Below are 19,603 nucleotides of genomic sequence, written 5' to 3'. Positions count from 1 at the left end.
ATACTGGATTGGGACCCGACTATGAAGAGAGTAGGAAGAGCAGATTTGGTGGTTGTAGGAACAGTGGAGTAGCTAGGTGTCTGCTCTACGTTCCATTGGCGACCTGGAGGGGAGGGTAAGTGGAGCGGGGCTGTGGGGGCTGGGGGAGGGCGTTTCTCACCAGTGACACTGAACAGGCAGCTGCTGCACAGACCAGTGAAGTGGACAGGGCAGCAATACCAATGAAGTTGGCAGTCCGGCGCCAGTACCCAGGACAATGGAGCAGCCTGACTACAGTCACTAACTTAAGGGCAAGAACAAAATTGAGGAAGTGGTGATGCTTACTAGGACTCTAGCATATGAGGCTGGCTCTTCAGCCTGGCCTTTGTGGTCTCTGAGAAAGTATACTGGACTCTCATTTCCCCTGAGAAATTCAGGATAACAATCCAGAAAGATGGCAAGTGTGTATTAAGCAGTTCTCTCTTTTGATCTCCTGCCTTTGCCTCGGAGCTGGTCCCCCTGCTGGGATGCCCAGGGTTATTTCCTTCCCCATCGTTTTCAGGTCTTTACATGAGGTGTTAGAAATTGTATTTAGGGAAATGGGTTGAAAATGAATGATCTCTGCAGGGGAGGAGGAAAAGGTATTTCTTCAGTTTACTATGGGGGGGGGGTAGAAGATACACTGGGGGTTGGGATGAATTTTTGTGGAATCCTAGAACTTTTACCTGGAGTTAGATTTTCGGGGGTGTCGGAGAAGGATGGATTTTGCTCAGAGTCTGAACCTAATTATAGTAATAGTTTGTGGGGGTAGCATAGAGCACTATCCCGGCTGCCCTAGGGGCAGAAGAGAGAACTAGCGTGCAGTCGAATAGAGAGAAGGGTGTTCTGGTTCTAACAGGTTTTTTGCATTTTGTGGACAGGGAAGAAGGGATAGAATCAGCCTGAAGACATTTTGGGAAGGGTTGGGAACAGCTTAGTTCACACTGAAGAAGTCCATGAGTTATTTGCATTTGCCCTAAAGTAGGTCAAATGCCAATCCTGGAGATACTTAGCTGGCTGTATACATCCTGCAGTTTTGCTGTCCTTGTCTCTCATCTGACTGTGGTGAGAACCCTGAAGCCTTTGCCTTTGGTCCCTTTGGCTCGTTTTGTCCCGGTTGCTGACTCTTTCATGGGCCACAAAGTTCTTCATTTGATCATTACATTTAGCCTAGGTTGGTATTTCAGTAAATTGCAATTTCCACTTACATTCCCCCTTGATGGCATGCTAGAGTTGGTAGTGTGGAAGAGCTATTCTCTCCCATGCAAAAACTGACACCCTCTGAGATGTGAACACTTTTGAGCTTTGTACATTTGTCGATTCCTTCTCCATGGCGACTGTTCTGTCAGTGATGGGAGAGGAGACGTCTAAATTGGTCACCCCATCCAGGAGCTTTGGTTTTCTCCTCAGAACTTTTTAATTGTTGGTGTATTTCCTCCCTCAGAACTTAGATATCTTTTCTAATAAACAGAATCACTGAATGATCTGTTGGACAGTGCACCACACTTGGGACTGTATGGGCTCTAGTCAGCCCAGGCTGTTTTTTCTTTTCTTGCTCACAGGCTGTGTGAGCATTGAACATGCCTGGCTTCTCTGAGCCTGATAGCATCCCAACCTGACAGAGGTGTGTGAGCACTATAAAAGGTAACCTACATAAGGCTCCTGGTACACTGGCTTTCATTCTTCTATTTTGGAATACCTTTAGTGGTCCTGGGATATTTGTGGCAGTGTCTGGAACTCTGGGATCTTGGCTCTTTTACCTACCGGGTAGTTTTTCCTCTCTGGGGGGTTGGGGAAAAGGAAGAGGAAAAGGATTCTGTGAGTTTTCCTGCAGGAGCCTCTGGAGGTAGGGTTGAACTTTGCCGTGGAGTTTTTGCTTGGGGCCATATAAACCTTTTCGTAAGCATCAGGGTGGCATTTATTTGCAAGGCCCCATAAGCCTGGCTTCTTCTCTAGAGAATCCTTAGCAGAGTTCATAGTGGTCACATAGGGCTGCTTTTTGGATACTGTGGACTTCTGGGAATTGGGAAATGAGCCTTCAACTTGTACTTGTCCCTCCCGCTGTGTGAGCCCTGGGAGAGTGACTCTTGCCACTTCCTGCACTTCCCCCTGACCTCCACAGGAGGGAGGCAGGAACCCGTGCCTGCTGAAGCTTCCCGCTGAGCTGCTGAAGCTCTCCCTGTTTGCTCAGCTGTCACATCCAGGTTTTGTCTTGACTGAACTGTCTGCACAGCCTTACCTGGGGTGTGAGGCTCTCGGAGGCTTCCTGTTAACATTTTTGGAGGGGAGAGAAGGGGGAGATCTATTGCTCCCTGAAGAACCTCTTTCCCTTGCTTTTCAGTTAGCTTTTGGGTGTTCTTATTTCTTCTTTATTTACTTAGGCTCAATTTTGTTGATTGCGTAGAGACAGCCTTTCTGAGAGACAACCTCACATTCATTTTTCAAGAGTCAGGATCTCCTAAGAAAAGGAGATCAGAGTCTCACTGAGAATGACAATAAAGGGGATAAAGAGACTGACCTTAGTTCTGAGTAGAAAACTGAAGTTCTTTTTCCCCTGTTTTTTTGACATTAGCTTAGTGTCTATCTCCATTCAGAATTGTATGCAGAATCCTTTGCAGAATTGTATGAAAAAGAGCTCATAGAGAATTAGTAAGTTGTAAATTAGTGCAGAAAATAGACCAAAGATAACTAGCTACTCTGGTGAATATTATTGATAGTTTAAAAAAATAGCTTCTGAAGTTTTACAATATCCAGTGAAAAATGATCCCCTTTTCTGTCCCGTGTAGCCCCCTTTAGCAGGACTTTGGGTTTCAGGTGAAAGCAGGTAATCTGATATAACATGACTCGCAGGGCCTGGCTCCCAGAAAGGGAACTTTACATGGAGACAGTGCTGATGCTGGCAGGGCCAGAGCACCTTTCTCCTGAGACAGATTCTGGAAGGGAGGGTGGGCTGCAATTCGAAGAGGACTGGTCCAGTTGGGTGTGGCAGAAGGGTTAGGAGGTGGAGGTTGGAGCCGGCCCCGGAGGGGTGGGTGAGGTGGGTGAAGGAGAAAAGAGTGTGTTTTGCCCAGTAAGAGGATGGGCTGGGGAAGGAGAATATCCAGGCCAGAGGTCAGGGGGCAGGGAGTCCATGCCTGAAGTTGTTGGAGGGATATCTGGGGCTCCTAGGGCTGCAGGTAAGGGTCCAGGAAAGAGTCCATGAGTTCCAATCAAGGGTCCATGTGTCCTGTTTAGGTGTCCAGGCATTTGGTCTAGGGACCTGGAGGTCTGGTTCAGCAGACCAGGAATCTTGGCTCTGAATCTCTGCAGCCTCTTCAGAAGTCCAGAGCCAGTAGTTCTGGCGGAGACACTGGAGTTTGTCTCCAACAGTCCAGAAGTCCTGTTTGGGAGCTTGTGCAGTGTGAGGAATAGAGAGGTATTGCTTGGGACAGCTGTCGCGGGTAGGGCCTGCTTGGCACAGAGGGTGGGCCCTACTACAAGCAACAGGAAGCGCACCTTTCCTCGGAGCAGTTGTTGGAAGGTCAGGAATATGGCACTGGGATCCTTGTGAATTGTGGTCCTGCCCTGTGGAGGAAACTGAGGGCAGAGGATGGGCCTGAGGCCAGAGACCTGGGCCAGGTATCATGCCTCCCTTGTCTCCAGGGAAAGATAAGGTGCCAGCACCCAGACTTTATGGCTGGAAGCAAGCACTCCTTAGTTGGCCAGCTGTGCTACCCTCATGATTCCCAGAATTCACCTTTCTGCCCTCAGGTCTCCTAAAGGGACGGAGTCAGCAAAGGACAAGTTTCTATAGTCCCCTTGACTCAGGACTTACTTACCTGGGTTCCAAGGAGGCCCTGCAGTGCCCCAAGGAGGAGGCGGACCTGTCCAGAAAGCTGTCCCAGGAGGGATGAGAGGCAGGTGGGTCCCAGTTGGGTCCGTGCTGCCATTACTCCCTCCAGCAGAAGGGCTGCGGCTCCCAGAACGTCCTGTGCCTTGGTCTGCTCCTGCAAAAGAGACGGAAGGGAGACGCGGCCTGCTTCAAAGGGCATGCTAATAGCGGGTGGGGAGCCCGGAGGAGTAGCCAGCGGAATGAATCATAGGAGCTGAGAATTGGACAGGACCAAGGTCCCACCCAGCACAGGAATTCCTTCACAGTCTCCCGACAATTGGTCATCAGCCCCTGCTTGAATAACTCCAGTGTCCGGTAACCCAGCCTGGCCCTACATTTAATTTCAGTCAGAAAAGCACCACCTCCTCCCCCCCCCCCCGCCCTGTACACTATGTTGGAATTTGTGCTATTACAGTTTTTAGCCTCTTGGTTCTAGTGTTGCCAATCTACTCTTTCTGCTACAAAATCCTAGGATCATATGATTTTGTAAAAACTGAACATAGAGATGAGACCATCCCAAAGATCATAAAGACGAAGGAAAGGGGTTTACTGATCAATGGCAGAGCTGGAACTGCCAGGGATCCCTAAGAACTGCCCTTTGTCCCTGGCCCAGGACCGCCCCCACCCCCAGAAGACCTGAGAAGGAAGAAAGGGGATTCTAGGGATCTTGAGGGTAGAAGAGCTCACCTTGCAAGGAGTGCTCCCTCCCAGGAGGTTTCCTGAGCCCTAGACTAAAGCAGGTCCAGTTATAGCACAAGACTTACCACTTTTCTCCAAACTCATCAGATAGGCTTTTTTTTTTTTTTTTTTTTTTTTTTAGCCATTCCTCACATAACATGTTTTCTAACCTCTCTGTTCAGGTTGCTTCTTCCTTCTGGACACATGCTAGTTTCATATGGTCCCCCTGAATAAATTAGCATGTGTTTAGAGGAGGATATCCAGTACTCAACTCCTTACTGTTAAGTCCAGGCCACTTAAAGGTTTTTAGGAATATTTCCACAGGGTGGGTGCTAAACACCTAAAGCCACCAAGAATCACTAGCTTTTCAAACAGCTGCTTTAATAGTGTTACCTGCTAAGTCTGAGCTTAGCTCAGTCCTCCCAGATCTTGTTCATAGTAAGTTCTAGGGCCAGAAGTTTATATAAGGGGAAGTGGGGGCATTGTGGCCTGGAAGCTGGAATAGGACCTTCCTTGATTACTTTGAGTAAATGTGGAATTTTTTGTATATCTCTGCTAAGTTTTACCTTGTTTTTGATCTAGCCTTTCAGCAATGTGAAACTTGATTCTGTCTCTTGTTATTTTACCTCTGCTTCCCAGTTTTGTGTCATCTGAGTATGACAGACCAGTCTTACTTCTTCATGGCAGCTTAAGTTTGCAAAGGGACAGGTCAAAAGCATGGCCATGAGAGACTTCCTCTTCTTCTTCTTCTTTTTTTTAAAAGGTCTTTTTAAAAGATCTTAAGATTTTAAAAAAATCTTTAAAGATTTTTTTTTTTAAAGATTTACTTATCATTTGACAGAGAGAAAGAGATCACAGGTAGGCAGAGAGGCAGGCAGAGAGAAAGGGGGAAGCAGGTTCCCAGCTGAGCAGAGAGCCCAATGCGGGGCTCGATCTCAGGACCCTGAGATTGTGACCTGAGCTGAAGGCAGAGTCTTAACCCACTGAGCCGCCCGGGTGCCCCACCATGAGAGACTTCTATCCAGCTTTTCTGGGTGCTCAGCTTTGAATCTATTTTCACATACTGGGACCACAAGCTGTCATCCAGAGGATATCATCACAGTCAAATGTAGATTAGTTTAGGGTGGCCAAGCCAAAGGTAGGAGATTTTTAGGGAGCTCAGGGATTTTGAAGAAATCATGGGAAGCAGTAGAAAACCGATGAAAACAGGAGTTAGGGAAACCAAAGGAAGGATGGCTTTCTTACCTTCTGGGTTTTCCATTCTCCCAAGCTAAAGTCCACAGCAGGCAGCAGGACAGGTGTGGACAAAGGGTTAACGTCTGGACACTGGCTCTATTGAAAAAGATTGGTGGTGGGGTAGGGTGGAAAAGTTCAAATAAAGGAGGGGGCGTATGGTGACCCAGTGACTAGGATAGACTTCCATGAGTAATAGATATCCAGACCAGAGCTTTTAAAAGTAGACTAGATTGCAAATCGTCATCCTTGTCAAGGAGTGGTGATGGGGAGGTGGTGGTCTTACCAAGGACAATATGGGAAGAACAGTGATCAGATCAGGGAGTGGGAGGGAGTGATGGGAGTGAGGGTGTCTACCCAGGTAATGGATAGAGGGGAGAGTGCTGGGAGATTCTCACCAGTCTGCTGTGAAGGGCATGGGAGTCACGAAGCAGTTTATTTAGGAGACGGGGGTCACAGGCAGGAGGAGCCGGGAGGCACAGATCCAGTCTTGCATTTAGGAGAAGCATGACCACGAGGAGCAGTTCTGAGATGAGGAGAAGTGAGGTTGAAAGGGTGGATAAGGAAGAAATCACTGTTAGGTGGTAGTCCAGAAATTCCTAATTAGGACCCAGACCTGAAATCCAGGGAATTTACCTTTCAGAAGCCTTAATCCTGGTGGATTGGGTTCCCGCAGCCCTCCACCCTGGCAACACATCTCCCTTCTCTTCTCTCGAAAACCCTGCTTTGATTTGGCCTGAGATCCCGCAGGAGTTTTCTTACCAGTCAGCTCCATTCTGGCCAGGCTGTCTGGTAGGAGCGGCTCCCTGGATGGGGCCTCTCCCCTGAATCCTTCCTGGGGCCATGGAGGCGGCTTGGGCTCTGGCACTTCTTGCACGGTGGGGGCACAGGTGGGCTGAGGAAGAGGGTCTGGAATCTATCCTGCAAGTGCCAGGAATAATGAACATTTAATCAGGTGTCAAGGAAAAGACTCCCTGGCTGGGGGAACAGCTGCTGGGAGGGCATGAGATGCGGACCAGCCTCAAACTGTTAACGCTCTGCCTGCTCCCAGGTCCTTGCGACTACAGGGTATGGTGTCTCCTCTTTGTCAGGGTTCCTCAGTGGACCTGAGGTAGGGCTGCTGCCCCTGCTGAGAGGAGCAGGACAGAATATGGACACACACACACACACACAGACACACACACGTTGTAACTGGCCTCAAATTCTGAGCAACCGTAGTTGTTTGGTTGGAGAAAATCTGGGATGGGGAGAGGGAGCCAGGAGTATTGTGGCATAAGCCTGGGAGGAGAGGTTGGAAAGTGGGAAATAGGGTCAGGATGAGGAGCTAGCAGACATGCACAGCATTGAGGGGTAGCTGGGGGAGTGGGGCTGAGGAGGGGACTTGGGGGAAAACAAAAAGGACTACTAGGGGTTGGTGATTGCAAGATTATGAGAAGGTGGTATGGGAGCAATTAACTGCTCGTTCTCTCTCCATTTACTTCCCCCCATAAGCCTCTTGAAGTTTTTCTTTGCACTCCCAGTTCTAAAATACTGGGTTATCTGAGGCAGAGAAAGGGGCTAACAGTCCTGGCACTTCCCACCCGAGGTAAAGTTGCCCAGCAATGGGTACCTGCTGAGTGAGACACCCACCTCTCATGGCTGACCTTGCCTTGGACACGGGTGTTACCATAACCATCCCCTAGCCCACATCTTCCTCCCTGCCCCCTTTGCAGACCCCTTCTAGTTCCTTCACAGGACCCCCCACATGGGCTCCTCCTTCTTTGACAAGTTGTGCAAAGAGGCCTGCACCTGATTCAATATTGGGATTTCCTGTAGGTCTGTCAACATGCATGAGCCCTCCTCCCACTACCCTCTCCTTAGGCCCAGCTTCCCCAGCCCCAAGATTCAGAGCCTTAAACTAACCAGGAACAACTGGGTAAGAATGGAGATTGGGCCCGTGTCCAGTTTGATGCTACAGGCCGTAAGCCCTAAACGCACCACCTTTCTTATCTTCTCCCTGGGCACATGTCCCCTTTCCTTAGGGCCAGCCAGAACAGTGCTATATTCCTCCAAGTCTGTGATCAGTCCCTCAGAACCCAGCACCCCACCCCCTACCCCTGCTCAGTCCTGCTCAGTCCTGCTCCTCCCATTCTGGGAAGGCTACACTCTTCTCGACAAAGGTCAGTGCCTGTAGGTTCCAGTTTGCCTGCCCCTCCCCCAGCTGAGAGCCCAATTCCTCTTTCCTGTCCTTCCTACTCTCTATTAATTCCAAACTCTGCTTGCCACTCACCGGGTGGAGAAGGGCTCCAGGACCCAGGTGCACAGCAGGCAGCACTCTGGGGAGCCGATGGGTAGGAAGACACGTAGTGTTGGGGCACAGCCCCTCCACAGCAGTAGGGTCACAAGCCTGCCCCGGACACTTCTGTCCAATCAGAGAGCAGGGAGCCACCAGATACCGGCGAAGGCCGAAGGCCCCCGGAAGTGACGCCTTCTCCTCCCACCTGCACTGAACGTGGAACCCCTGCCTGGACCATGGTCCACTAGCAGAGCCCAGCTCCTCCACCCACACACACCACAGGAAGGATTTCAACAGGGAGATCCATCTTTTCCTAGGAGATGGGAAACCTGGGACCTGGCTGGGAGGTCTTTTTTTCCCAGGAAAAATCTGGCAGGACGGTTTTTGTTCCCGTGGAAGAGGCACGGAGATCTGGTTCTGGTTTTAGATTGGTGTGTTTTACAGTTCCTGACCGGCCAAATTTCTTTTCCCTGGACAACACACCTGCTCCTGAGACCCCCTAGGGCTCTTGCTTTCCTGCCTTTCTCTCCTATAACCCTGTGGGGGTTGAGTCTTCGTCCCCCTTTCCCAGTGGGAATGTGGGTATTGCCTATGTTGGGGAATGACCCTGTCATTGGTCAGGGTTATAGGAAAAGGGTTTGGACCATTTGAGAGGATTGCAAGGTGAGGGGGGCCTGTAGGGGGTGGTTAGGCTGGGCTCAGGTGCCCCTCTGTGTGTGTGGGGGAGCAGTGGCTCAGACACATTTACCTCTGTGCCTGAGCTCTCCTGAGCTTGCCCTTTCTCCCTCTTCCATCTCCTACCATTCCATATGTGACAAGAGGAATAACCAGGCCCATGTGTCCCTGTCTTAGGAAAGACAGCTGCTGAACCTCCCCCGCAAATACCTCCTGCTGGCCCCCCTCTTCCTTTGGCCCTGGCTCTAGTTCCTTTGCTTTCCCCTCAATCCCAGTCTCCTTACAGTCTCTGTCCTCAGGGGCCTCCTGGCCTGACCTTGTTCCCATCACCCCCCACCCTAGTTCTTCCCCTCCTGCTCCTTCTACCAAGGATGGGGCTGTCAGCTAAGGAGTATGGCCTAGATCCCGGAATTCTCCAGTTCAGCCAGACGAGATGCCTCCCAAGATTAGGAAGGAGGGTGATGGGGTGGTTGGGAGGATGGTGGGCTAATGGGTGTGGGAGGGGACGGGGAGGCAGTCATGACCAGGAAACCAAGACAAAGGAGGTTGGGGGTGGGATGGAGAGGCAGAGGGTCCCCAGGGTGAAGGAAAGAGGGTGAGGAAGAATGTCAGGGTGGGGACAATGATGGTTGGATGGGCCTGCAGATAGGTTACCCACAGGTTACCGTCGGGAGGGAAACACTGTCACAGACAGCAAGGGGACTCTGTTTCTGGCTAAGTCCCTGTCCTGGGGAACAGCAGAGTGAGGGAAGACCTCAGAGAAGAGGTAGGGCCACAGGCCAGGCAGTGAGTGTGGGTAATGTGGGGTTTGAGAGGTGCTGTGGGCCCACGGTAGGGGAGATCAGTTGATGGGCGTTTTCTCCACGTTGTCATCCTTAAAAGACAAGTCTTCATCTTTCCGGCAGGAACGGAGTACTAGCCCAGTGGCCGGCCCAGGCCTCAGGCCCGGCCTCGGCCCCTCCCTGGCCTGGGGCTCCCGTCTTGGACGGGACACGCACCTCCTGGTGCAGCCGCCCTGTGGCCGCCAGCAGCGGGGGGCTCCAGACCCGCCTCTTCTCCCCTCTTCGCGCCCCCTGGTCCCTCCCCTCCCCCTCCCCCCCTCCACTCCCCCTTCCCCTCCAGCCCCTCCCTCCTCCCCTGCCCCGTCCCAGCCCCTCCCTCCCCTCCCCCACTCGCGATCCGGGCCGCTGCTGCTGGGCCGGACCCCCCGGGCTCAGCCCGGCCCCTCGCCGAGCTGCCGCCGCCGCCCCGTTTGCTGAGGAGGAGGCCCCCGGCCGGGGCGCCGGGCGCGGGGCATAAAACGGGCCAGAGCTGGCGCCCAGGGCACTAGAGCCGCGTACGGCCCGGGTCAGCGCCCGCCCGCCCGCCCGCGCTCCTCCCGGCCGCTCCTCCCGCCCCGCCCGGCCCGGCGCCGACTCCCGCCGCCCGACGAGCCCCTCGCCGCACTGCCCGGGCCCTGGCCCCGGCCCCCTCCCGCCGTACCGCCCCCGGCCCGGCCTCCTCCCACCTCCCTCCTCCCTCTCCTGCTCCCTCCTCCCTCCCGCCTCCCCAGCTGTCCCGTTCGCGTCATGCCGAGCCTCCCGGCCCCGCCGGCCCCGCTGCTGCTCCTGGGGCTGCTGCTGCTCGGCTGCCGACCGGCCCACGGCACCGGCCCCGAGTCCCCCGCGCTGCCCATCCGGCCCGAGAAGGAGCCGCTGCCCATTCGGGGAGCGGCAGGTAGGTGGGCGCCCCGGGGGACGCGCGGGCACAGAATCCGGCTCCGGGCAAGTCTGCGCCCGCCCGGAGGGGGCGCCGGGAGCAGGTGGCTCAGCACGGCGGGCGGCCAGGAGGGTTGGGCGGGGGTCGCGAGGCGCGTCGTGGGGGGGTTTGGTGGGGGGGACCCAGGGCCCGGCCGGCAGCGCCCAGGGCTGGCACACCGCAGGAGCGGGACAGCGGCCGCCAGCCAAGCCCGTCCCCGCAGGCTGCTCCTTCGGCGGGAAGGTCTATGCCTTGGACGAGACGTGGCACCCGGACCTAGGGGAGCCCTTCGGGGTGATGCGCTGCGTGCTGTGCGCCTGCGAGGCGGTGAGTGAGCCCGAGTGCCCTGGCCGGGGCCTTTGCGGGTGGGGGAGCCCTGGGGTCCCGGGATGTCGCCCTGATCACAGGAGTCGGAGCTGCTGTGAGACAACAGCGAGCCTGCAGGTATTAGGGATATGTAGCTCTATGGAGATATATATCTATATATCCATATGTATTTTTTTTCCTGGCGGAGAAAGTTGGGAGGAAGCCCCCCTTCAATTCTCAGGTGCTGACTGCTATTGACCGCCCACTATATGTCAGGCTCTTTTGCCAACGGTTTCTCTCTCACTGAACTCCTAGAATAATCCCGCTAGATACACACTATGACTTCCCCCATTTTCCAGATAGGGACCCTAAGGCCCAGAGCGGTTGGCAGTTTGTCTAGGGTCATGCGGAAGCAGAGCGGTCTGACTCCATGGGATGACCTTGCTCTCATCGTGTGACCCTCCCCATCTGGCACTCACTCGGTTTTCCCCCGTCTTCCCCACAAGCAGCCTCAGTGGGGTCGCCGAGCAAGGGGCCCGGGCAGAGTCAGCTGCAAGAACATTAAACCCGAGTGCCCAGCCTTGGCCTGCGTGCAGCCTCGGCTGCTGCCGGGACACTGCTGCCAGACCTGCCCCCAGGGTAAGGCCCGCTCCCTGGTGAGGGGAGGGTGGCCGGGCAGTGATACTTGGTCCTGAGCCAGTGGCTGGGGCGGACAGAGCAGACGAACGGCCAACTGGCCTCCTCGTGCCCAGCTGAAGCCCTGGTTTCCCACTCCGGGCTTAGAGCGCAGCAGTCCTGAGAAGCCGCCAACGGGTCTGGCCTTTGAGTATCCCCGGGACCCAGAGCACCGCAGCTACAGTGACCGTGGGGAGCCGGGCTCTGAGGATCGGGGGAGAGGAGATGGACACACGGGTAGGTGTGGGCCAGGCAGGAACTGGAACTATAGTTGCCCCCGCCCCGTGGCCGCAGCGGGTGACAAAACTCTGGACATCTTTTCCTCGCAGACTTCGTGGCGCTGCTGACAGGACCTAGGTCGCAGGCTGTGGCAAGGGCCCGGGTGTCTCTGCTGCGCTCCGGTTTGCGTTTCTCCATCTCCTACAGACAGTGAGAAAGGGGAAGGTGGGAGGAGGGGTAAGCTGGAGACTGGGGAAGGAGAGTTGGGAAAGGCCGGTGGAGCAGTTCCTGGCCCAGGCTCAGAGCCCATGCTCACCGGACCCTCATTCCCAGGCTGGACCGCCCTACTCGAATCCGCTTCTCAGACTCTGCTGGCAGCGTCCTGTTTGAACACCCTGCTGCCCCCACTCAAGATGGCCTGGTGAGATGATGCCATTTACTAGTGCTTATCCAGTCTGGGCGCTGTACTGAGAACATGCTCTGCATTGTCTCTTTGGGTTCTCACTGCAGCCCCGTGAGAGGAAGGCACTGACATTATGATGCCCATTTTACAGATGAGGGAAACTGAGGCTCAGTAGCAGAATATGCTTTGCTCAAGGTCACAAGCTAGTAAGTCGCTGAGCCAGGATTTGGACCCCAGCATCTGGTTCCAAGGCCCCTTCTTAAGCTTCCTAGGAGGGCACCGGGCTCCTTCGCATATTCCTTCTTCACCAGAGCTGGGTCTCTCAGCTGGCCTGTGTTGCGTAAGGTCTGAGTGGGGCCTTTTGTCTCTCTGCTCCAGGTCTGTGGGGTGTGGCGGGCAGTGCCTCGGTTGTCTCTGCGGCTCCTTAGGGCAGAACAGCTGCATGTGGCGCTTGTGACACCCACTCACCCCTCAGGGGAGGTCTGGGGGCCTCTCATCCGGCACCGGGCCCTGGCTGCAGGTGAGGGGAGCACAGAGCCCCTGGACATGAAGTTCTGTGTCTTCTGTATCCCCAGGAATAGAGTGGGCTGAGGAGGGGACTTCCTGATAGTCTCTCATGGTCCTTCCTTCTCTCCCAGAGACCTTCAGTGCCATCCTGACCCTAGAAGGCCCCCCACAGCCTGGCATAGGGGGCATCGCCCTCCTCACTCTCAGCGACACGGAGGACTCCTTGCATTTCTTGCTGCTTTTCCGTGGACTGCTGGAATCCAGGAGCGGGGGTGAGTGGGATGGGGCAGGCCATGTGAGGAGTGGAGGGAGAGCACCAATCTCTCAGAGGCCTTCTCACATGTGTGGCCCTTGCAGGACCGGCTCAGGTGCCCTTGCGGCTCCAGATTCTACACCAGGGGCAGCTACTGCGAGAGCTCCAGGCCAATGCCTCAGTCCAGGTGAGTGAGGGTCTGGCTCTTGCTGCCACCTGCTCTGGCCTCTTGCAGCACCAGCCACACCTTGCTCTGTCCTCAGGAGCCAGGCTTTGCTGAGGTACTGCCCAACCTGACTGCCCAGGAGATGGACTGGCTGGTGCTGGGGGAGCTCCAGATGGCCCTGGAGAGGGTGGGCGTGCCAGGGCTGCGCATCAGTGGACACATCGCTGCCAGGCAGAGCTGCGATGGTGAGGCGGGGTGGGCCATGGCACCCCGGGCACACGCCACTGACAGGCACAGACACATGGCCAGGGTGGGTATGGGAGGAATCCTGGGGGCTGGGGAGGGATGAACGGCCGTGGGGCAAGCCAGCCTCCACCTTTCTGGTCCCCCCTGCAGTCCTGCAAAGCGTCCTTTGTGGGGCTGACGCCCTGATCCCAGTTCAGACAGGGGCAGCCGGCTCAGCCAGGCTTACACTGCTGGGAAATGGCTCCCTGATCTACCAGGTAAGAGTCAGCAGCTGCTCAAGATGGAGGGCAGCAGGGCAGGGTGGGGCTTCGGCCTGCACGGTTCAGACCTCCAGCCTTCTCTGCCACTCCAGTGTGCCCTCCCCTACTGTGCCCCCCCAGGTGCAGGTGGTAGGTACAGGCAGTGAGGTGGTGGCCTTGACCTTGGAGACCAAGCCTCAGCGGAGAAACCAGCGCACTGTCCTGTGCCACATGGCCGGACTCCAGCTGGGAGGACACACAGTGAGTGCTGTCTGCAGAGCCAGGCCGCGGGCCGTGCCCAGGAGCTAACAGCGCAGGGGTGTGCAAAGCCAGGTTGGATGAGCAGGGAGGTTGAGAGTCAGTCACTCACTAACACGTTTCTTTCATGGAAGTATTCATTCCCTGGGTGCATTTTTAGGGAGCCTCAGGCTAGGGACTGGGATACAAAGAAAATCAGATGTGCCCCTGTCCTCAGCCATGTCACATCAGATGGGAGGCAGAGTTGGCTAGGGAGATCATATCATTAGAGATGTGATAATGAGTGCCACTTACTGAGGCTTTCTCTGTGCCATATACAGCACTGATTGCCTTCCTTGTATGATTTTTGATTCTCACGGTTCCCATTTTACAGATGATGAAGTGAAGGATCAGAGAGGTTAAATAACTCTTTAAGACTTTTACATAGGTAGGAAGTGGCAGAGGAGGGACTCGAACTCGGGCTCACGAGGTGCTTATCCAGTTACGCATGTATGTTGGGTGTAACATGGGACACAAAACATGGAAAGGCATTCAGAATCTCGGGCTTGTGTGAAAGCTGAGGAGGGCTTCATTTGGAACCTGGCAGGCTGTAGCTAGGGCTCTCATCCTTCCCTACCCCTGCCCCTCGCAGGCTGTGGGTGTCTGCCCTGGACTCGGCGCCCGAGGGGCTCATATGCTGCTGCAGAATGAGCTGTTCCTGAACGTGGGCACCAAGGACTTCCCAGATGGAGAACTGCGGGGTCATGTGTCTGCCCTGCCTTATAGTGGACACAGCGCCCGCCATGAGAGTGAGTGCCCCAGGGCTTTGCCTGCCCTCTGGTATGCTCAAATCTGGGACTTGGGTGCTAGGGGGCCAGAGCCTGGTGTGTCTTTATCTGTGCCTGAGCCCCTGGCTGGCATCTGGAGAAGGTGGGGGTATAGATGGTGCCCCTGCAGGGAGACCCTCTCCATGGCCAGGGCACAGGGGTCTAAAACTTGCTGCCCCCCAGCCCTGAGCCTATGGACAGTGTCTGCCAACGTGTGGAATGAGCTTCAGGGGAAGATGGGGACGAAGGGAGTGGCTGCTCTAGGCTACCTCCTCATGGCTCACCTCTCCTCTGTCTGGATCCAGCACTGCCCGTGCCCCTGGCAGGAGCCCTGGTGTTACCTCCTGTGCAGAGCCAGGCAGCAGGACATGCCTGGCTCTCCCTGGACACCCATTGTCACCTGCACTATGAAGTGCTGCTGGCTGGGCTTGGTGGCTCTGAACAGGGCACTGTCACTGCCCACCTTCTCGGGCCTCCTGGGATGCCAGGGCCCCGGCGGCTGCTGAAGGGATTCTATGGCCCAGAGGTGAGGACCTGGTGGGGGATCGAAAAGATCTGCGTTTTTTTTTTTTTTTTTTTTTAAAGCATGGAGGGTTGTGCAGGCCTGTGGCTGGTGTGGGGGGTGGAGAGCGTGTAGCCTGGTATGGCAGAGCCGACCTGGGCTGGGAAGTCAGAAAGCCCTGGCTATGAGTTTGACTCAGCCTTTTAGTATCCATTCTCCTTCCTACGTCCCTCTCTGGCAGGATCTCTTGAACCTCCAGGGGAGCGGGTCCTCCCCGAATGGGAGTGGGCTGCGGGGACTTGGAGTCAGAGACCCTGCAGCCCACCCCCATTGAGGGGGACCTAGTCAGAGACCTGACTTCTGAGCTCCACACCACCGCTAATGGGCTGCACTTCCCGGAAGACCTTATTTCACCTCCCCTTGTCTCAGTTTCTCATCTGTGAACTGAGAAGGGGAGGCATAGCTCCAGAGCGCCTTGTTCCCGCCCCCTCTCCTGTCTCTCGCAGGCCCAGGGCGTGGTGAAGGATCTGGAGCCTGAGCTGCTGCGGTTCCTGGCCCAGGGCAAGGCCTCCTTGCTGATCACCACCAAGGGGAGTCCCCAAGGGGAGCTCCGGGGGCAGGTGGGCAGGCAGCGTGGGCCGCTGGGGTGGGTCAGAGTTGGGCGGGCACTGTGTATTCTTGCCTGAGTCACTCACTCTCTCTGAGTCCTGGGGGGTGGTGGTGTCACATTCCCTGGCTGGTTGGGAGGATGAAGCCTGACAAGTGTCAACGACAAGGCAGCAGCTTACCCTGTCCCTGGTCGCTGGGGGGAGATTTCTGGTGCTAACAGCATCTTCCCAGGAGTACTCAGAGGTCGAGGTGGCTTGGGCAGGTGGGCTGGCCGCCGGTGGAGATGCGAGGGGGAGCCCAGGCGCTTCCTCAACTCACCTCTCTTCCCAGGTGCACATCGCCAACCAGTGTGAGGTAGGCGGCCTGCGCCTGGCAGCTGAGGGGACTGAAGGAGCGTGGGCGGCCGGGGCTCCCGATGCAGCAGCCCCGGCACTGCCCCCACTGCCCGCTGTGCTTGGCCCCGACACTCCCGTGCCAGCCAAACCAGGAGGCCCCGGGCGCCCGCGAGACCCCAACACCTGCTACTTTGAGGGGCAGCAGCGCCCCCATGGGGCTCGCTGGGCGCCTAACTATGACCCGCTCTGCTCACTATGCACCTGCCAGGTAGGACGCAGCCAAGGGCGCACTGAGAGGTCTGGGTTCTGGGGCAAGCCAAGTCCCGGTCAGTCCCCCCACCCAACCCTCTCTTTGCAGAGACGAACAGTGATCTGTGACCCCGTGGTGTGCCCGCCGCCCAGCTGTCCCAGCCCGGTGCAGGCACTGGACCAGTGCTGCCCTGTGTGCCCGGGTGAGTGTCCCACCTGAGTGGAAGGGGTAGCGGAAGGTTCACCGTGAGGGATGAGGCCTCTGGGGAGGGAAGGAGTTGGCCATTCTTGGCCTTCACTATTTCTTTGGCCCCACAGAGAAACAAGATGTCAGAGACCTTCCTGGGCTCTCCCGGACCAGAGACCCCGGAGAGGGTGAGCTGGGAGTCTGGTGCAGGGATGGGGAAATCCAGTGGAGTTGATGGGTGGGACCAGGAGGGGTGCTAAAGAGTGAGAACATGAATGGGAGTGAGTAGAGGGAGGCTGAGGGGCACAGATTCCAAAGGACATCTGGCAGGCTTCATTAGAGTAGTTGGTTTGCAAGTGGGCCCTGGGGTCAGATTAGTGTGGGGTTGGCCCGAGACTCCAGCCTTGATTGTGGGCCCAGCCAATGAGCTCAGTACTCATGGCAGCTGGGCACTGTTCCCCCCCCACCCCCCAGGCTGCTATTTTGATGGCGACCGGAGCTGGCGGGCAGCGGGTACCCGGTGGCACCCCGTCGTGCCCCCATTTGGCTTAATTAAGTGTGCTGTCTGCACCTGTAAGGTATGGCCGCCCAATCCTATCTGGTGCCATAACCCAGCAGGGGCTGCGGAGATGGGGAGGGGGCTGCTGAAAGAGGAAGGCCGAGCCTTGGTGAGGAAGGCTCAAGGATGAAAACACTAAGAAAAGTCCTTTGAGCTTGGAGAGTCAACTTCCTGCAGGAAAAGGGAAGGGCTGACGTGGGGGTGAATTCTGGCCCTTCCCGCTGACTCGCTCCATAGAGCCCTGGCCTTTTCTGTACCTCCCTGAACTCCCCTTTCCATTCCTATAAGCAGATAGGGGAGTGGCTGCCTTGAGGGGCTGCCATGAGCATTTGCGTTCAGGTGTAGAAAGCACCAGTCCAGGCTTCTGAGCGAAGGGCCATGGAAATACGACATCTGAGGGATGGAGAAGGAGAGGGAGGAAGCAGGAGGCTCCCCTTCCTTTCTGACACCCTCCTTCAATGGATCCCTGCAGGGGGGCACTGGAGACGTCCACTGTGAGAAGGTGCAGTGTCCTCGGCTGGCCTGTGCCCAGCCGGTCCGTGCCAACCCCACTGACTGTTGCAAACAGTGTCCAGGTGAGGGGGGTGGGCACTGGGGCTTTCCTTGGCAGGTGAGGTGCTTCACTGCCTTGTCCTGGGTGAGGGCGTGTGTGGTGAAGGCGGATGGAAGAGACTCCTCAGTTAATTCAGCAGTTACTGAACCCTGTGTTGTGCCTAGTCTGGGGCCAGGGCTCTAAATGGGTTTGGAATGAATGTGCATGGGTTTATTAGTGGGGTGTGATGGGTTCTGGTTACTGCCCCATCCATCCATCCTCCCTCCCTCCCTTCCCCACTTCAATCCAACTATCCAATCATCTATTCATCCTTCCCCCCATACATCCATCTTCTCATCTACATTTGTCACCTACTAAGTACCAGAAACTGCTAGGTGTTGGAAATTCAAAGACAAATAAAACCTGGGTGGTCCTTGCAGAACTCACATCTGCTGAGCTCTTCCTCCTTCCCTCCCTCTCTCTCTCTCTCCCTTTCAACAGTGGGGTCAGGGGTCCACCCCCAATTGGGGGACCCCATGCAGGCCGATGGGCCCCGGGGCTGCCGTTTTGCAGGGCAGTGGTTCCCAGAGAGCCAGAGCTGGCACCCCTCAGTGCCCCCCTTTGGGGAGATGAGCTGTATCACCTGCAGATGTGGGGTGAGTGGAGAGCGTGCCTTGTGTGAGGTGGGCAGGGAGGGCCTGGCCTAGAGTGGGGAGACCTTTCCGGGGAGGGCAGGCTCCTGGGAGTGGGCTTCCCTGAAGAGCCTGAAGGCTGCTGTGTCCCTGTGCCCCTGGGTACCCTCAAAATCTGCTCTGTTGTGCACCAGGCAGGGGTGCCCCACTGTGAGCGGGATGACTGTTCATTGCCACTGTCCTGCGGTCCAGGGAAGGAGAGTCGCTGCTGCTCCCACTGTGCACCCCGGCGGCGTGAGTGAGGGGGCTGTTGGTGGGCCTGGGGAGGGAAGGCAGCACCCGCCCCCTGCCAGGGAGGGAAGGTGGCACCTGCCCCCTGCCAGGAGCCATGCCATCTGCTTCACCAGTGCCCTTCCATCCCGCCACACGGCAGCCTTGTGGACTTGGTCTTGACTACTCTTTCTTTACAAAGGAGATTTCTGAAGCCCAGAGGAATTAGACAGGTAGACTAAGGTCACAGAGCTCCAAAATTTACTCCCTTCTGTCTCCGGCAGCCCCAGAGACCAGGACAGTTCCAGAGCTGGCGAAAGAAGCCGAAGGCTCCTAGGGAGCAGCCGGAAGGCCGCCTGACCAAGAGGACGGGGCCTGGGCTAGGGGAAGGACTGGCGCCAAGGACCCTGCATTCTCCCATGGGAAACCCAGTGCCTTTGGCCCCTCTTTTCTGCCTCTTCTCCCTCCCCCCACTACCTCTGGTAACCACACCTCCACAAGGGGAAGGGGCAGCCAGGGCAGACCAAGGCCACAGCCACTCGGACTCCCGCCCTGTCACCCTCCAGCCTCTGCCTTGGAAACCCAACTCCTTTCTTTCTGTACAGAATGTCACTGGCTTGTTGGGATTTTTTAATTTATCCTCACTCAGCACCAAGGGTCCCCCCACTTCACTCCTGCTGCCCCTGAGCTGAGCAGAGTCATTATTGGAGATTTTTGTATTTATTAAAACTTATTATTATTATTTTTTTTTCAGTCTCAGGGTAAAAGTCGTTTCTTTGTGACCAGGGACCTGAGTGGAGAAGGTCTGAGAGTGGGAGCCCTGGCTCCAGGGGCTTCCCTCTGAGTCTTGGGGAGCATGAAGAGATCGGTGGGGGGGGCACAGTCGCTGGCTGGCCCAGATGCCCCAGTGGGGCTTGGGACTGTTGCTGAGACGGACCAGAGCCTCAGGAACTCAGGCAGACACAAATGTGGTTTCCCCGGCCTACCCGTAGATGGCATTTTGCTGACCCCATGTTTAAAGTGGCTCCAAAGAGAGAAACAAAAGTACCACCAGCCTCTATCTTCTTTGTCTCAAGGGAGGCAGCCAAGACCCTGTTATTCTTTTCTGGAAATGAATGGTGTTCTAGACCAGTTCGGGGGCAAATCTTCATCAGAATGGACTG

At 56.0% G+C, this 19,603-nt stretch overlaps 2 protein-coding genes across 6 annotated transcripts; one reads left to right on the top strand and one right to left on the bottom strand.

Moving 5' to 3' along the window:
- The first annotated feature begins 32 nt into the window (after window positions 1-32).
- CHRD (chordin) lies at window positions 33-19,193 on the top strand. Of its 4 annotated transcripts, XM_059163260.1 has the most exons (24): window positions 33-115; window positions 10,303-10,466; window positions 10,711-10,814; window positions 11,300-11,432; window positions 11,577-11,705; window positions 11,798-11,897; window positions 12,021-12,108; window positions 12,469-12,610; window positions 12,729-12,869; window positions 12,955-13,037; window positions 13,114-13,261; window positions 13,413-13,519; window positions 13,643-13,762; window positions 14,391-14,547; window positions 14,871-15,091; window positions 15,574-15,687; window positions 16,007-16,279; window positions 16,370-16,463; window positions 16,579-16,635; window positions 16,922-17,025; window positions 17,479-17,581; window positions 18,040-18,194; window positions 18,365-18,464; window positions 18,725-19,193. In XM_059163260.1, the coding sequence occupies exons 2-24, from the start codon at window positions 10,319-10,321 to the stop codon at window positions 18,775-18,777; spliced, it is 2,874 nt and encodes a 957-aa protein (XP_059019243.1). In that variant the 5' UTR covers window positions 33-115; window positions 10,303-10,318; the 3' UTR covers window positions 18,778-19,193. The 4 variants fall into 4 exon arrangements, 3 of the variants coding, with proteins under 3 accessions (XP_059019243.1, XP_059019241.1, XP_059019244.1); XM_059163258.1 differs by lacking the exon at window positions 33-115 and having other exon boundaries at window positions 10,156-10,466; XM_059163261.1 differs by lacking the exon at window positions 33-115 and having other exon boundaries at window positions 10,157-10,466; window positions 11,303-11,432.
- THPO (thrombopoietin) lies at window positions 2,891-9,818 on the bottom strand. 2 transcript variants are annotated; one of them, XM_059163262.1, is made up of 6 exons: window positions 8,070-9,818; window positions 6,563-6,721; window positions 6,199-6,326; window positions 5,813-5,899; window positions 3,837-4,004; window positions 2,891-3,594 (listed from the first exon to the last, which is right to left on the bottom strand). In XM_059163262.1, the coding sequence occupies exons 2-6, from the start codon at window positions 6,573-6,575 to the stop codon at window positions 3,013-3,015; spliced, it is 978 nt and encodes a 325-aa protein (XP_059019245.1). In that variant the 5' UTR covers window positions 6,576-6,721; window positions 8,070-9,818; the 3' UTR covers window positions 2,891-3,012. The 2 variants fall into 2 exon arrangements, with proteins under 2 accessions (XP_059019245.1, XP_059019246.1); XM_059163263.1 differs by having other exon boundaries at window positions 2,891-3,582.
- Window positions 19,194-19,603: the final 410 nt, after the last annotated feature.

This window comes from Mustela lutreola, chromosome 2 (assembly GCF_030435805.1).
Source record: "Mustela lutreola isolate mMusLut2 chromosome 2, mMusLut2.pri, whole genome shotgun sequence".
Classification (NCBI taxonomy): Eukaryota; Metazoa; Chordata; class Mammalia; order Carnivora; family Mustelidae; genus Mustela; species Mustela lutreola.
The sequence above is the reverse complement of the archived record's forward strand: the minus strand, read 5'-3'. Positions and strand labels throughout refer to the sequence as shown.